The sequence below is a fragment of the Stegodyphus dumicola genome, chromosome 1 (genome assembly GCF_044657685.1).
Source record: "Stegodyphus dumicola isolate Sdum_Otavi_A_Nest chromosome 1, ASM4465768v1".
NCBI classification, from domain to species: Eukaryota; Metazoa; Arthropoda; class Arachnida; order Araneae; family Eresidae; genus Stegodyphus; species Stegodyphus dumicola.
Genome location: NC_140768.1, coordinates 273,721,703 through 273,739,408, shown reverse-complemented (window position 1 = coordinate 273,739,408; position 17,706 = coordinate 273,721,703). Strand labels below are relative to the sequence as shown.

Genomic DNA, 17,706 nt, shown 5'->3' with positions numbered 1-17,706 from the left:
AGGTAGCATTGCTTCCATAACTTTTGGCATTAATATGATCAAAAGTTAAAACTTTTGAATGTTCTCGAAACGGAAGTGCAGAAAACATTTTAGTGAAATACTTTCTTCAAACCTACTTGACTAAAGAGGAGGCTTCTATTAGATTCTAACCGTCAACAAAACTCCACACTATATATAGTCCTGCAGTGTTTTTAAACACCTTGCACTCGCCTACACTAAAATTAAAAAGTGCTGCATTTTTTCAGATAAAAAAATTGAAATCCTAATTGAACTGAAGTTTTTTTTTAATTTTAATTTATTTTCCGCAAGTTATAAACAATTTTTATGACAAAAAATTTATTTTTTATCAAAAAGTTTGTTTTACTCTCGGCATTCATGTAATATATTTTTTAACACATGCCAAGTTTGGGTGAGAAAAAAAAATCTGTTCCTTTCCATTCACGATAGTCAAGAGATAATTACACCTTCCCAATAGCAGATCCTAGATAGGAACTTTAAAGTGTCAACAACTATGTATTCTGTGATTCACTGTTGTAGTTGTCTTTAAAGTGTGTTTGTGATAAGTTAACTCTTTTTGTTTTCTGTACGGCAAGATGCTTATCAAACTAGCTGCTTTCTATTTGTTGTTTGTAAAATGGATGACCTGCGGCGAAGGTAAGAAATCGCAAATTCATATCATAGTTTATTATTTGTATTAAAAGGCTATATGTGGAGAAATGTTCTAGAATTTCACCTTTATAAATTTTATTTTTTACTAGCAGCTAAGCGGTCAGCCTTCGTCTGACTTTTAAATGTGCCGGAAAAATGTCTGAAGGGAACCAAACGTTAAATTTAAAAACTGCGCAGAATTTTACTCTGCAAAACAACTTTACACTCCTCCCCCCAAAAAAAAATGTTACGGATAACAAAATTGCGATGAAATAAGCAATATCCCTTAATACAAATATTAATTATCCTAATAAATAAATTAAGCAACTTCCCGTTGCCTTTCCTCAATAAACGTCCAGTATCTAAGAGAAACATTAAATTTAAAAACTGCACAGAATTATCGCCCTCATTTTTCCAAGTGGCAACAGTGCTCATTTTCAGCAGTCAGCGGTATACAATTGAATGAAAAACTGTTGCCAAAACCCCATTTCTAAAAGAATGAAACTATTCAAAATGATGCGATAAAATCAAAAAGATGAAATTTAAAAAAATCTGATTCGAATTTTGAAAAAAAAATCGCTTCGAAGTGCACTGGCTCTTGACTAGATGCATCTCTATACCAAATTTCGTAGCCCTGGGTCTTATTAGCTTACTGCCAGCACGAACGAAAGACACACAGACTCTTTTATTATATGTAGAGATCATGCTGTAACATCTAAGCAAATACCTAGAATAGAAATATAAAATTCATGCATAACAGTTATAATAAATTATTTTTTTCTTTCGTTTATACTAATGCATTTGCTTGCTTTAAGGCTAACATTCAGAATAAATTATCAGTAGCTTAGTTTGCATCACCCAATAAGAAGAAATTGATCTGGCACTTATGGCTTCGGAGAAGAAAAAAAATCAGTTTGATCTCGTCTCGAACTACTGCTTTCAGCACGAGAGCAAGCACGGGGCAGGGTAATATTTTCTTACATTTCTATCCTATTTGAAGGAGTTAAATTTAAGTGAGTGAGTGAGTGAGTGCACCGCTATGACGGCTTCCGACCACGGACATGAACCAAACGGAATTATATACCATCAAGGCGGGGAAGACTCCAGAGTAACAAGGTTGAATATTATATGCTAATAACAGTTTTTACATATTGTTAACTGCAAGGCACTAAGCGTTATTCTGGTTATCTGCTTTAAGTTCTGAACTTTTGAAACATTATAATATTATCCACGGTTGTTCCTGCTTAGGCAGTGTCCTGAGATTTTCTCTTTTATCAAGGGCTATTCTGTTTTTGAGTGTGTTAGTCGTCCACATTGCCCAGGCACAGTCCGCTGGTTTCTTCAAGTGCCAGGTTCTTGTATGTACACAATGGAAGTAATAATGGTCCGTGTTGCCTTTCTCTCCGCATTCGCAGAAAGGAGTATCCCTAAGTCTGAATCTGTTCAGGTATACTGGGAATGGTCCATGACCTATCAAGAACTGTGTTAGGCTAGCGCAGTGGAGTTAAATTTAAGTGCAGAAAACATGAAATGCCAGATATGCGGATCGAACCATGGATCTTCCAGTGTTACCTTGTAGTTGCAACTACTTAGAGTTATCGCCGTAGCATCGGAAACATACACAGATGAAACGCGATAATTCCTTATATTGCGACTATTCTTAACATATTTAAAAGGAAGAAAGAATACTTTTCTACAACAGCCGTTGATATAATTTGGATTATAGAACAGTCAGAAGTGCAGCATGAATCTCAATAAATTAAGAAAATATTTGAAACGTCATAGCACTTAAACTATTAGCATTTGATGGAATTTTTTCTACAACAGAGGCAAGACAGGGTTAGTAGTATATTTTTTCGATTCTACTCAAAAGAAAAGTAAAATAAATATTTACTCAAATTACTTAGTTAAAAATTTAGTCTATTTTTATAAATCTACATTGTTATTAATTCCACCTGCTTTAGAGAAGTATTTTATCTTTATCTAGAGGAGATTTATTGGTCAAAGAGCGGAAAACTGGAAAAACATAAGTTTCGTGAAAAAAGAGGGCGCGTTTTAATTTTTGTTAGAAGCACAGAGTTACTAATTTACACATGCGTACCTAGTTCACGTTTAACAAATGTACCTAGTTCATGTGTCTTCAACTAAAAAACATTTTTCGTATTTCCATGGCCAGATATTTAATAAGTTTCCTATTTAAAATTTTTTATTGACACAAAAATATACTGTACTTTTACCCCCAAAAGAAAGGTACCTTCCAAAAGGATTTGAAAAAATGGCCATAGAATGCAATTATATATCGGGAGAAGAGAATACATTTTGTGGCCACTAATCACATTTCAGGTATGTTCTTGCATTCATGTAAATATTTAAATCATTTTGATTTCATTGCTATTTTTTGCGCATTGTAATTTTGTGTATTGTTTATTTAGTTCTTTGTTTATTTGTTGCTTTTAAGATACAGAAATGTTTTAGGAAATATTTTGTTTCTAACTGAATTTGTGTACACACGTTTCATGTAGTGTTTGCTTCCTTTTTTAAAAAAAATAGTATATCTTTCAATTTTGAAACTAACAATGTTTAAATAGTATGTATAGCTCGCTTAAAACAAGAGGTGTGAAGAGAAACACCTTTAGCAGACCTTGGTCATGAAAACGTGTGCAAGTTTATAAGGTATTTCTCTCGTCTTCTTAGCATACCTTCGTGGTGTAGTGGTCAGCACGTTCGGCGCTTATTCGAGAGGTCCGTGGTTCGAATCCCGGCGAAGGCATTGCTCATTTTTCACATCTCTTGCTTCGAAATAGCCTAATGCTAATATTAAAAGTTCAGAAGATATGTGAATGTTTCTATGGCTACTTTCTGGAAGTTTTCGTTAAACGCATTTTTGAAACTAGTGCATCGAGTTTCTCCGAAGTTTCCAGAAGCCCGTGCAGTAGTTGAGGTTTAGAGTTTACTCTGTGAATAATTTTGGGGGTTTATTATATTTTTTGCGTACTAATGACAACTTGCTTAATATTATCGTTTTATTATGACACGAAGCAATATAAATAGCTATTTACGGCTGTTTATGTTGCTTCGTGTCATTACTATTTATGGTATTATTTTCTTATGCTCATCCGAAGTGGTTATTTAAAGAGACATCCACAAGCCCTTACCTTCCAACTTCGACTTCTGAATCGCATAGGCCACTGCCGAATTTGGGTAATTCAGCTCACTAGATATGCCTCTTAAGGATCGGGCATTTTTTTCCGACGATCACACCTCTCTCAAAATCAGATAATTCTGCACTTCGTGGCGTCTTGTTATATTATTTCTTCAATGTTATTTCTTACACGATTGTCGCGCCACTATCGAACTCCATGAGAGGTAAGTTTCTCTGTTACGGAATGGCAACGAGAGAGATTGTTGTTCAAAAAGATAGATGATCGAACTGCGTTGTAACGATCATTTTTTGAGGATGTTGCGTACTGTAAAATGAACTGTGCTAAATAGTATTAAAATGCTATATATTAAAAGATCTTTCATCTGATCTAAATTTTAACAAACCGCTCATTATTTTCTCTTAAACTCACAATGTTCACGACATTTCTGGCGCCCCCGGGTGGGCGTGTTTGTTGGAAACATGTCGGATGAAAGAATAGATAGGGTAAGTTGATTACCTTATACTTCCGTTTTAAAGTTATTGATTATTGTTTTACTGATGTTTAAAATACTTTTCTTGCCTAATTTTTATCTGAATATTTTAAACTTAAGACAAAATGGAAGTGATGAAAAGAAACAAAACTGCGCAACGTTCAGCTTTTACTAAAGCATATAAAAGACTAGATGATCTTTTAAATGATGATAATGTTGATTATGAAGAAGCAGAAATGTGCTTTTATTTGTTCAAGAAAAAGGCCGAAACATTAGAATTGACGCACGGTGCTTATTTAGATACTATAACTGATGATAAAGAATTCGAAACAGAATTTGAAATAACAGAGGACTATCGAGAGAAGGCTGTTAGGATACAGTTAAAATCGGAACGATTTCTCGATAATATTAAGAGTAAATTAAACGAAATCCAAAATACATCGTCAGAGAGTAGTCAGAAATTAGTTACTGATGAAAATACATGTAAAACTTTGTGCCAACGCCTACCGAAATTAGAACTTTATAAGTTCGCAGGTGATTTAAAAAATTATCTTACGTTTTGGAATCAGTTTAAAAACATACATGAAAATAATAACTTAACGAATGCAGACAAATTCCATTATTTGATACAGTCAACAAAAATTAAATCAGAAGCTAGAGATATTGTAGAATCTTTTCCGGTAACGAACGAAAATTATCCTTTGGCTATAGAAAGCCTTACTGAGAGATATGGCCGTAAAGAACTTTTAATTGATTTTTATGTTCGAGAGTTAATAAAACTTGTTTTGGATAACGCAGCGAAAAAGAAGCAGGATTCTTTGAGTAGTTTGTATAACAAACTTTCAACACAACTTAGAGCCCTGAGCAGTCTTGGTGTAACGACTGATCAGTGTGGAACAATTTTATATCCTCTTGTGGAAAGTGCTATTCCTTTTCACGTATTGCGATCGTTTGAAAGACAACGAAAAATTACTGAATCTGAACGAAACATTTCGAGTCTTCATGCAATAATTGAATTTCTGAAAAGCGAAGTTCAGTCAGAAGAAAAAATAAAATTAAGCAGAGCGGATATTTTTTCTAAGTCTGATCGTAAGCACTTGGCAACTAGCCAAAATATTCCTTCCGCGTCGGATTTGATGAATCATGAAGCAATACCTTCTTGTTCGTTTTGTTTAAAAGATCATGAAACGCGTAATTGTAAAAAGGCGTTTTATATTCCGTTAGATGAGAAAATGTCTGCGGTAAAAAAGAAAGGTTTATGCAGAATATGCTTGGTTAAAGGTCACCTCAGTAACCAGTGTCGATCAAGTGTTAAGTGTCAGATTTGTTCAAAAAGGCATTTGAAATGTTTTTGTCCTAGTCTTGAATGTAATAAGTCTAGTGAAATGCATAACCAGGAAAATGATGAGAAAAAAGAGAAAACAATCGATTCTTTGCATTCGCGTGCTACGAATGAAGTTTTCCTTCAGACCCTAGTTGTGAACATAGAGGGTAAGAATAAAAGGCGTAAAGTTAGATTAATGATTGATACGGGTAGCTCAAAAAGTTATGTTTTAAAGTCTACTGCAGAAGAAATGGGTTTTGACTTGCAATGGGAGGAAGAATTTAGTCACTCTTTATTTTGTGGAAAGAAAACTGAAATTTATAAACATCAATGTTACAAGATTTATTTGAGTAGCCTTGATAGTAAATATTCGTGTAAATTAGATGCTGTAGACCATGATGTTATTTGTAATGATATTTCAAGCATAAGATACGGTTCTTGGATTCGCGAATTAGGAAATAAGGGAATACGCTTAACTGATACCCAAGGGAATCCAGGCCCTATTGAAGTACTGTTAGGGGCAGACGTTGCAGGGAAGTTATTTACTGGCAAACGAGAAGAACTAAGAACAGGTTTAGTGGCTATAGAAACAAAATTGGGTTGGACTTTGATGGGTAAAGTACCTCAATCCGAACATCAGCACAATGTAAATATGACTATAGTTTCTATGTTATCTCAAGAAGACCTGCCTATTTCATCGTTGTGGGACTTAGAATTATTGGGTATCCGAGATCCTGTTGAACAAAAAACTAAAGAAGAGTCAAGAAGAGCTATTATGGTTCATTTCCAAGAAACAGTTCGTCAATTAGAAAATGGTAGATACGAGGTTGATATGCCTTGGAAGATTGAGCATGCAGTCTTACCTGACAATTATGACCTATCTTTGAAAAGACTCGAATCTACTACGAAGAAGTTGGAAAAAATCGGATATCGTGAAAGGTATCATGAAGTCTTTAATGAATGGCTGCAGGAAGGAGTGATTGAAGAAGTTCCCCAAAAGGAGTTGTCTTTACCCGTTGTTCATTACCTCCCACATCGTCCAATCATTAAGGAAACGTCCTCACTATCTTCCATGAAAATTAGACCCGTTTTTGATGCTTCGGCAAAGTTTTCTAATCAGCCATCTCTAAATGATTGCTTAGAGACTGGAATTAATTTGATTGAAACTATTCCGTCTATTCTAGCAAGATTTCGCTTACATGAAATTGGTGTGATTTCAGACATCAGATGAGCTTTTTTACAGATATCTCTAAATGAAAGAGATCGAGATTTTTTACGATTTCTTTGGTATGGTGATGATGGTAGAGTGAAGACACTTCGTCACACCCGTGTGGTATTTGGCATTACTTGTAGTCCATTTTTGCTGATGGCGGTTATTGACCATCATATATCCAAAGAAACGTGGAAAGAAAAATATTCTGAAGAATTTCTTAAAAAATTACAAGATAGTTTTTATGTCGATAATTGCGTAACCAGTGTACAAAATAATGACGAACTAGAAATATTCATCGAATCTGCAACTAATGTAATGAAAGAAGGAATGTTTGATCTCAGAGGATGGGAAAGTTCTGGCATTCCTGCATTTTCAGAAAGTAAAACATCACCGGTATTAGGACTGGTTTGGGACAAAGATTTAGATACCTTGGAAATAGACACCGAATTTTTGAAATTTGATGAAAGAGAAAAAGTAACTAAAAGGAAAATGCTTTCACTAGTTAGTCGAGTATTTGATCCCATAGGTTTCCTTGCACCTGTTATGATTCAGCCTAAGATTTTGCTGCAGGTCGCTTGGAAGAGCAAAGAATCATGGGATGGTGAAGTGAATGATGAAATAAAGAAGAATTTTTTAAAATGGACAAAACAACTGAAATACCTCAATATAAAAATTCCAAGATGGTTAGATGTGATGAAGGAATCCAATTTAAGTATCCATACTTTTGTCGATGCCAGCAAGACAGCTTATGCGGCATGCATTTTCTTAAGAAGTGAATCCAGTATGGGTTCAGTGACTGTTCAATTACTTCAAGCCAAATCACGAATAACTCCAACGAAGACTATTACTATACCACGACTTGAACTAATGGCTGCTACCATAGGTGCTAGGCTGTTTAGTTCTGTGAAGCAAGCTCTAAAACTTCCCAACATCAAGACTTACTTTTGGTCAGATTCTTCCACAGTTCTTGTGTGGATAACTCGTCGAGAACAGTGGTCGGTATTCGTTACAAACAGAATAAGTGAAATTAGAAAATTGACAATTTCGGAAGATTGATTCCATATTTCAACTGACCAGAATCCAGCAGACATTTTGTCAAGAGGTTGTGGACCTAGGCAACTTCAGAAACGCAAGTGGTGGCAAGGGCCAGCCTGGTTGAAGAATCCGAAGGAGCAGTGGCCAAAGTCAGCTGTAAATATTAACGGAAAAGAAGTAGAGATAGAGAAACGAAAGTCAGTCATCTCTGCTAGTAACACAGAGCTAGAGTCAATTCCATTACAGTTAGCCAGAAGATTCTATAGATTTTCAAAGATGATTAGGGTTATGGCTTGGATACTGCGTTTTCAACCAAAGGCCAAGGACTTAAGAAAATGTAAGGAACTTCAAAATGAAGAATTCTTAAATGCACAAAGGACTATTTTCCGTGTAATACAAAAGGAATGTTACTCTAATGAAGAAACACGAAAAAATTTGAAAGGTCTTCTAATATTTGAAGATGAAGAAGGAATTTTACGATTGAAGTCCAGATTGATAAATGAGGAAGAATCGAAAGATTTTATTTCTCCAATAATTCTACCATCGAAACACCTGGCAGTGAGAAGATTTATAGCCCAAGAACATATTGCTAACAAGCATGCTGGGACATTAACTCTACTGACTATTTTACGGGAAAGAGTTTGGATAGTGAAAGGGAAAAGAACTGTCCGGAGTGTTATCAAAGAATGCTTAACATGTAAAAGGCAAAAGGTAAAACATCTTGAGGTACCTTTTCCGCCTCTTCCAAAAGACCGAACAGAAGTAGCAGCAGTTTTTCAAGTATCAGGTGTAGATATAGCTGGACCTCTGTTGACTAAATGTAAACAAAAGGTGTGGATAGTACTTTTTACTTGCGCCGTATTTAGAGCTGTCCATCTTGAGCTAATACCTTCACTGAGTACCAATGACTTCCTCCAAGCTATGCGTAGGTTTATAGCCAGAAGAGGACGAATTTCTGTGATGTATTCAGACAATGGTACTAATTTTACAGGACTAAATAATGCTCTGAAACAATTAGATTGGACTACAATTGAAAGTGAATTTAGAGTCAACGAAATTCGTTGGAAGTTTAACCCACCCTCCTCTCCATGGTGGAGAGGCTTCTGGGAACGCTTGATTGGGATTTTGAAAGATCTTTTGAGAAAAAATCTTGGACGCTCCTGTTTGTCTTACGAGGAATTGCAGACTCTCGTCTGTGAAAGCGAATCTATCATGAACAGCAGACCGTCAACTTACATATCCGAGGAACAAGATCTGAAGACCTTGACCCCCTCAATGTTTCTTCAGGACATTCCATTAAATGATGTTCCTGATTTGGATCAAATTGAAAAGACTAATATTGTTTTGAGATGGAGACATATTCAAAAGGTTCGTGAAAATCTAAAACGAAGGTTTAAAAGGGAGTATCTGGGTTTCCTTCGTTCTTCAGTTAACAAAAGAGAAGATAAAATAAATGTAGGTGACATAGTGTTAATTGGTACAGATGATAAAAAAAGGCTCCATTGGCTGCTAGGGAGAGTACTGGAACTCTTTCCAGGAAAAGATGGAATCATCAGACTTGTGAAACTGCGAACTGAAAAGGGAAACATATTAAGACCAATCCAACGACTGTATCCTTTGGAATTGACCCCAAATTACGAGCAAGTCGTATCGGAACCTCAGAAGGTTCCGGAAGTGGTAGCTGAAAATCCTGAGCTTAATACTAACTCTAATGAAACTGTTCGCGTGTCTCGCTCAGGACGAAAAATAAAACCAGTTAAAAGACTGGATTTATAAACATCTAAACAAACTTTTGAACTTTCTGTGTTTGAACTCTAAAATATTGATTTCTATTTGCATTCTAATATTTTGAAATATTTTTATTATTATTATGTACGTTATTGTTATTTCAAAATTGTATGTATGTATTATCATTATATTACTGTTTTGAGTTTGTATCCCCAAACTCAAGGTGGGAAGAATGTCGCGCCACTATCGAACTCCATGAGAGGTAAGTTTCTCTGTTACGGAATGGCAACGAGAGAGATTGTTGTTCAAAAAGATAGATGATCGAACTGCGTTGTAACGATCATTTTTTGAGGATGTTGCGTACTGTAAAATGAACTTATTACACTGTGCTAAATAGTATTAAAATGCTATATATTAAAAGATCTTTCATCTGATCTAAATTTTAACAAACCGCTCATTATTTTCTCTTAAACTCACAATGTTCACGACAACGATATTTGATGGTGAAGGGAGTAATGTATATCAGGACCGTAGAAATAGGCATTTGCGTGAGTGTCCAAGTACTTGATGGTAGTAATGTATTAGTATTTGTCGGAAATACTGATTACTTTTAAAAGTAGTCGTTTTAGAGAGGATGTTCAGAAAAGAAGATTGCATAAGAAAGTTCAATGCATATTAAATTTAAATATTTGAATTTCATGGCTGTAGGATCCACTTTAATTAAATTTTTTAAATTTAATATGATTTTGAAATAACACTCTTAATTTTTATCGTTCGTTGTTTTCGTGCTCAAACATCAGTACTGACAAATTAAACATTGATATTCTACAGAATATACATTGTTTTTAATTAAAATTAAATGAAAAACAATTACGAAGTACTTAATTATACAAAAAAAAAAAAAAAACCGGTGATATTATTATCATTACTTTAAATTTTAATGAGTTTCCTTTTATTAACATACTTCTGTATATTAAAGCTGTTTTATTAATTACTGTTTTGAGTTTGTATCCCCAAACTCAAGGTGGGAAGAATGTCGCGCCACTATCGAACTCCATGAGAGGTAAGTTTCTCTGTTACGGAATGGCAACGAGAGAGATTGTTGTTCAAAAAGATAGATGATCGAACTGCGTTGTAACGATCATTTTTTGAGGATGTTGCGTACTGTAAAATGAACTTATTACACTGTGCTAAATAGTATTCAAATGCTATATATTAAAAGATCTTTCATCTGATCTAAATTTTAACAAACCGCTCATTATTTTCTCTTAAACTCACAATGTTCACGACAACGATATTTGATGGTGAAGGGAGTAATGTATATCAGGACCGTAGAAATAGGCATTTGCGTGAGTGTCCAAGTACTTGATGGTAGTAATGTATTAGTATTTGTCGGAAATACTGATGACTTTTAAAAGTAGTCGTTTTAGAGAGGATGTTCAGAAAAGAAGATTGCATAAGAAAGTTCAATGCATATTAAATTTAAATATTTGAATTTCATGGCTGTAGGATCCACTTTAATTAAATTTTTTAAATTTAATATGATTTTGAAATAACACTCTTAATTTTTATCGTTCGTTGTTTTCGTGCTCAAACATCAGTACTGACAAATTAAACATTGATATTCTACAGAATATACATTGTTTTTAATTAAAATTAAATGAAAAACAATTATGAAGTACTTAATTATACAAAAAAAAAAAAAAAAAAAAAAACCCGGTGATATTATTATCAATACTTTAAATTTTAACGAGTTTCCTTTTATTAACATACTTCTGTATATTAAAGCTACAAACAATATTTCACTTTACCGTAGCTTAGGGTTACTACCTAGAATGCAAGAAAGCCTACACTAATGGCCCGACCAACGAGATATATGACTGTTATATGAAGTCGTTGGGCCCGACAAAGACCCATTTGACTCAACTCTACTTCTATTTCCGAATAGACTAGCACAGGGCTTTTCAACCAGGGGAAATGTTTTAGTTTCGGGGGGGGGGAATGCAATCAGCCTTTTATTTAGCTGTTAAGTATTTTAGTTTATGAATATAAAAGACTACTTTTATTCAAGTTTTCGCATTTAGCCATATTTTTTACACATTTAGTTGTTTAATTTATAAAACACATTAAATAACTAAATGAGTCTATAGATGTATTTTTTGGAGTTTGGAGAGAACGGGGACCAGAAGCATTGCCGCAAAAAACCTCGCGGGTGAAAACGTCGCTGAGAAAACAACGCAAGGCGAAAATGATGTCGTATAAAACATCGTGAGAGAAAACAATGAGAGGCGAAAACCTCTCAGTTCTAAGACATCATTGTGCAAAGCATCATCGAATATAAAGCGGTTCAAAAACATCGTCATTGAAAATATCTAGGTGAAAAATAAAGCACTTATAAATCAGTACATGACGATGACATCATAGAAAAGTTGTAAATACATACTCGTATAATGATTTAGGAGGATAAGAAGGAATGAGAAATATTTTTACTTTTGTATTTCATATTTTTCAATTAACTAAATTTAACTGCACGTTGTAGATGAACTAAATTTAATACTAAATTTAATTGCACGCTGTGCATGAAAAAGTTAATATTTCAAGGAGATGAATGAAGTGTAACAAAAGAAGATTTAACTTTCACTTAATCAGATTAATATAGGTTAAAGAAAAGTTTTACAGTTTGATAACAAATCAAACAATTTTAATAGAGGTCTCCTCATGCAGTTATTTATCTTCCTTTTTATAATCTATTCTAGACTATATTTTTCATGTAAAATTAATAATAAAACGTTATAAAAGAGATTAATTAATTAGTGATTTTTATTAGTTAAATGTGTAAGTTTGTTTAACATTCTATTAACTGCTATAAGTAGCATTTATTTTCTACTCATTTTCCATTTTTAAATGGCTAAATTTCCTTCTTACGTTTTCAGCAAAAATTTATTAGTGAATTCAAAGTTATGAAATATAAAAGTAAAAATAATCCTCATCTATCTTATACTCTCAAATCATCCAACTATGGATCCAACTATGGATTTACAGTATTTAAAACTTGAAAAATGCATGTCTGTGATGTTATCGTTATGAAATGATTTGTAGGTATTTTATTTTTTACCACGATATTTTAAAACTGCGACGGTTTTAAAACGCTTTATTTTCGACGACTATATTTTGTACCACGATGTTTTAGAACTGCGATGTTTTCTCATTGCTTTCTTATCTTCCACTAAAGAAGAACATCGTCGTAAGAAACATGAAGTGTTTTTTACGACGATGTTTTCGCTTTGCGTTGTTTTCTCCGTGACGATTTCATCCGTGATATTTTTGTCACAATGTTTTCGCCTGTAACCGGGGAAATAATCTTCTAGCGACATTGGAAGGATTACGTGGTGTGAAAGAAGTTCAAAAACTACCGGAATAGCAGTTCCGTTATCTTCTTGCAATCTATGTCATAAGGAATCTACTAGTCTGAAGGAAGTTTTATTCAGCCTGCTTGACGACATTTCTAAACATGCCTTATTTTCTTTACTACAAAATAATGATGCCTTATTTTCCGCTTCCTTTTTCCCCCGGTGCCATGTTTTCTTACAGACTTAAAAAAATTATTGCATCGCTACCGTTTCTTAAAAAAAAAAAAAAAAAAAAAAAAAAAAAAGGGGGGGCATTATTTATTATATTATAAAACAGTTCATTGTTTTCTTTCGCCTTTAAGTTTTCTCTGATGTGAGAGGTGAATGTTTATTTATTTCGTTTCTAAGATATCATACTAAAATGTTAGTACAATAGACATTTGTTATAATCATCATTTTTTAAAACAGTCGTTCCATTACAACTAGTGGAACGAAAGATCTCTATTTGATGAGAGTATATTACCCCATTTTCCCCTATAGCGTTTATTCATTTCAATGTGTTTAATGCGAGAAATCAAAAATAATAATATATTGTTTGTTCATCACCCATTAATAATGTCGAATAAAATTTCATTATCCATAAATAACAGAGTTAGTATTAGACAAAAATTTAGTTAATTTTTCTTAAAATTATTTATCTATTTAAAAAAAGCATAAAAATTTATGTGAATCAGAAGAGTTAAAAACTAATAAAACGTTCTGACACATACAAAAAAAGTCTGATAAAGTAGAAGACTATGAGTAGAAGAAATATTCGTTTTAAACGGAAAGAAAGGATGAAAAGCGATTGTTAAAATCTTTTAAATTTTATTCCATATTAAACTGTTATCTGCATGAAATATGCAGATAAATCAGTTATCTAAACAAGCAAAAATTCATGTGCAGTCAACTGTGCCAAGAGGAATTAATATTCCTTACCAAAAGTTACTCATTTTTTTCATATTTATAAAATAATTTCACAGAAATGGAAGTTCTGTTGAACTGTAGTGTGAGTCTTGATCTCCGGTACCTTGATTTTGCCTCATATGTCCCAGGTTTGCCTCGAAAAATTCAGAACTTATTTCGTAAGTTCGTCATTGAGTTTCGTAACGAATCTGAAGAGAATCAAAAAAAAAAATACGTACTTCCTTTCCTTTTGTGAATTTTGTTTCGTTTTCAGTTAGAATTTTGCTGTACATAATACAGTGGTACAGCCCTTTCTGTGTATTTTTAAAAGCCCCTTATATGCTTTAAAGTTGAAACATGTAAACGTAGTTCAATTCAGTCGTAGTGGTACATTTAAGATCCCTTTAAGCTTCAGGTGTCTATGTTTTTTGCAGCCTTATTTATGCCATTGGCAGTAATGTCAAACCCTCTTTTACTCTTCCAAAGAGTAAGCATTAGCATATTTCACACCAAAAGAAAGAGCAACAGCTTTTACTAGACGTCTGTCCAACAGGGAATTGCTAACAGCCACAATGGCATGTGGCTCGTAATAGGCAATTTTAATTTCAACAATTTACAGTACTGTTTTAGTGAGGGAAAAAATACACGTAGCCTTATTAATTTTTTAATTTTGTTTGTTATTATTGGTTCTCAACCAGTGAAATTTCATTTCTCCCGAAAAATGGCAATGCTGTGTGGGATAAGTATTATGCAGATATGCAGCAAATATAAGAAAAATTATCTCCTACGAGAACTCTTGCAGTCGGCCTCCCATAACCGTTGGTGTGGCGATTCACCTAAACCGGTTCTGATTAGAAAAGTCTGTTATCAATTAAAGTTAAAAGTTTTTAGACTTTTCTTCCTGGAAACAGTTACAGTTACGAGACATTTCTATACATTGCTGTGGTGCATCCTCTAAAATACGTGATGGAATTGTAAATTTCTGTGATTTAAATGTTATTAAAATAGTCCATGAATTGTTGCCTCACTTTTAAATTTGTTTGTTAATTTAAAATAATAGAGATAAACTGGCTATTGAGCAAAGGCCATAACAGAATTCTAAACACAGTGAAATCGAATGTGAGGAAAAATATACTAAAAATGATATGAATGGAGATGTCTAAGAACTACATGAAAAAAAAATCATGTTACGTTGTCTTAAACTTGGTTTCAATGCAGATATTGCTTTAGAACTGGGGCAGTTATTGCTCAAGAGACTCTTTTAACGAAATTTCGAAGTGAAGTTTTCATTTTTACGAAGACTTCATAATTTAATTTTGCTTTAGTGGCTATACGGCTTAACTTTGCCGCCTCAGAAATGCGAAATACAAGTATGTTTACTTGCTTGAATTAGATAATGCATATATTAAATTTCATAAAATACCTATATTCTTAAATAACACTTTTGGATTTTTGACAGTCTATGTAAAACGCACGATTTTTCTTTTGCAGTGTATTTAGGAGATCTGCCGATAGAAAATCCAGACCTTTTCGGTGGCGACATGCTAGGCGTCGAAGATATTAACGTACGTTATTAAGTTTTATTATTTGCCATTCAATGAGAAATTAACTGTAACATGTCTAGTATGCATGGCTTTTATACGTGTCGTTTCTATTACTTGCTCTGAAGCTGCCAATTTAATTACAAGATCAAGAGTTTTGTATTCTATTGCAGATATAATAGAAAGTTCAGGAGGTATGGGAGCTGCTGTTATTATGAGGTTGGCAGATTCGTTCTAGGAGCCTAAATGATTTTGTTACATTCTAAAAGCGGTTCTCTTTGTAAAATTTTTTAACACAATTTGTTTTGTAAAATTTTCTCGATTTCTATCTCCCTAGCATCATTAAAATAAGAATTCACCTAATCAATTCCGTACAGTGAATATGAACTGATAAACCATACTACTGCATATTGTTATATTATATTGATTATATTGCTTTTGCATTTGGTCCTTGATGAATGCGGAAAACATTGAGATAACTCCTATATCTATTTATCACACTAACTGATGAGTGCATAATACTGCTGAACACTGGTACTCCTTTAAGAGTTTGAAACCCCACGTACAGGTTAGCTGCATGGGCGTTTTCGTGATTTTTTCTTTACGCAACGTAAATACGAACTAGTTTCCTTCAGAAAATTATCGTTCCGTTTGGGTAGACAGCTCCTCGTGCTACTTCGTTATATTCAATTAAATAATAATAATAATAATACAACCTCTGCCCAGGAAATTCGATGAATGACATCATAGTCTTCAAGACATGGACCTTTTAAGAGATACATTAACCCAGTGGGCGGGGCGCGCGTCACCGACATATCCGCAAGAAAGAGAAGGGACGATCTGGTTTACTTTAACATTGAAACCTACGGCGTTTGTATCACATAACTGTTTTTAATTATTAAATGTGATACATAGTATAGTGATGAGATTATGAAAGTTACAGTTTTTTTTCAAATAGGATTTAATATACCTCATTAAAGCACTTTTTACTGCATTTCGCACATTTTTTTCACGTGTAATTATTGTACAAACTCTTCAGTCTAGGTAAAACGGTAAAAACTCTAAGCACAAAATTTATGAAATTAGTTTTGTGTAAAAATAAAGTAAAATTTAAAAAGATTGGTAGTACGTGATGCTTTGAAATAAATAAGGTAAAATTAAACAAGATCTGATACTTTTTTAAAAAAATTAATGAACATTTTCAGGCAGTGATTTTCCAAACTATAATAATATTACAAAACGATCATTTATTTGATTATATGATCATTAACTTATTAACATTAAAGTGAATTATTTATTTTAGTAATTTACAAAATTCGGAGCATAAAATTTTCTGAGTGTAATGAAGGGGGAAAAAAAGATAAAATAAAATCTAGAAGCACTCAGGTTTTATATTACGCCCAAAAGGGACCTTTTTTTAACGTTTTCTGCATTACCTAAATTTATGGAATATTATGTTCTTCGGCCGTAAACCACATAAAATTTAGTTCAAAAGCAATATAACAAAATATTTGAAAACAGCGCATCTTTAGAATTTCCGCACTGGAGATAAAAATGTTATTTCCCGTCCATTACTCGCTTTGAACTCTTTGAGTTTGTTAATCAAAAATTTGTTAAAGTTTTACAAAATAGGAAATAGATTAAAACAAATTCGAAATTCAGCCGTCCAGATGCCCATCTGCGGGTGGAGGATTACGTTATTCAGAATTTGATGGCTCTAGATACTGTCGTTTTTGTCATAGTGCGAGAAACATACATGTATTCATGCAGATTCTTCATTATTTAATTTCTTTAAATATAATACAGGGTGATAATATTTGGTAACAATAATTTGCAAGGAGACACGGACATTTATAGTGAAACAGCGCAAAATGCCGCTGAAACTAACAGCCTTTCTAGACTACCGCCCCTTTGGGCTAATAAATTAAATTAACAGTAAATTAAAAAAAAAATCTTATGCAGAACTAAAAATAAATTTAAAAAATAATCACTATAAAATACAAGCAAAATTAATTATAACTGTTAAATATAATTTTAATATTAGAATTAAATGTGTAAAAGTTATTAAGGAGTCAAAAGTGTTTATCACTATGATGTATTTTGAAATGTAATTGAGATAAAATTCCTTCATAGAAATTGTGTGTAATACTCATCTATAATTTTAAAAAAGCAGCAGAATTTAGAATTTAAAAAAAAAAAAAACTTTCAAAAATTCGTTTTTAAATATTTTAGTATTTTTTTATTTACATCAATAAAAAGCATACAAATTGCTTGTTTGAAATTTTCTAT

The 17,706-nt window shown here is 33.1% G+C and overlaps 1 protein-coding gene and 1 non-coding gene across 5 annotated transcripts in view; both read left to right on the top strand.

Annotated features, from left to right (window-relative positions):
* Positions 1-495: 495 nt before the first annotated feature.
* The window catches only part of LOC118202551 (astacin-like metalloprotease toxin 5), a 68,122-nt gene continuing 50,911 nt past the window's right edge, over positions 496-17,706 (top strand). For 3 of the 4 annotated variants that reach the window (XM_085806997.1, XM_085806995.1, XM_085806992.1), the window contains exons 1-2: positions 496-654; positions 15,368-15,441. In XM_085806997.1, the coding sequence (XP_085663123.1) occupies positions 594-654; positions 15,368-15,441 (135 nt within the window). In that variant the 5' untranslated portion in view covers positions 496-593. The remainder of the gene's footprint in view (positions 655-15,367; positions 15,442-17,706) is intronic. The other variant, XM_085807006.1, reaches the window with a different exon arrangement.
* On the top strand, positions 3,346-3,418 carry TRNAK-CUU (transfer RNA lysine (anticodon CUU)). The gene has a single exon. It is a non-coding gene; the product is annotated as a tRNA-Lys (tRNA).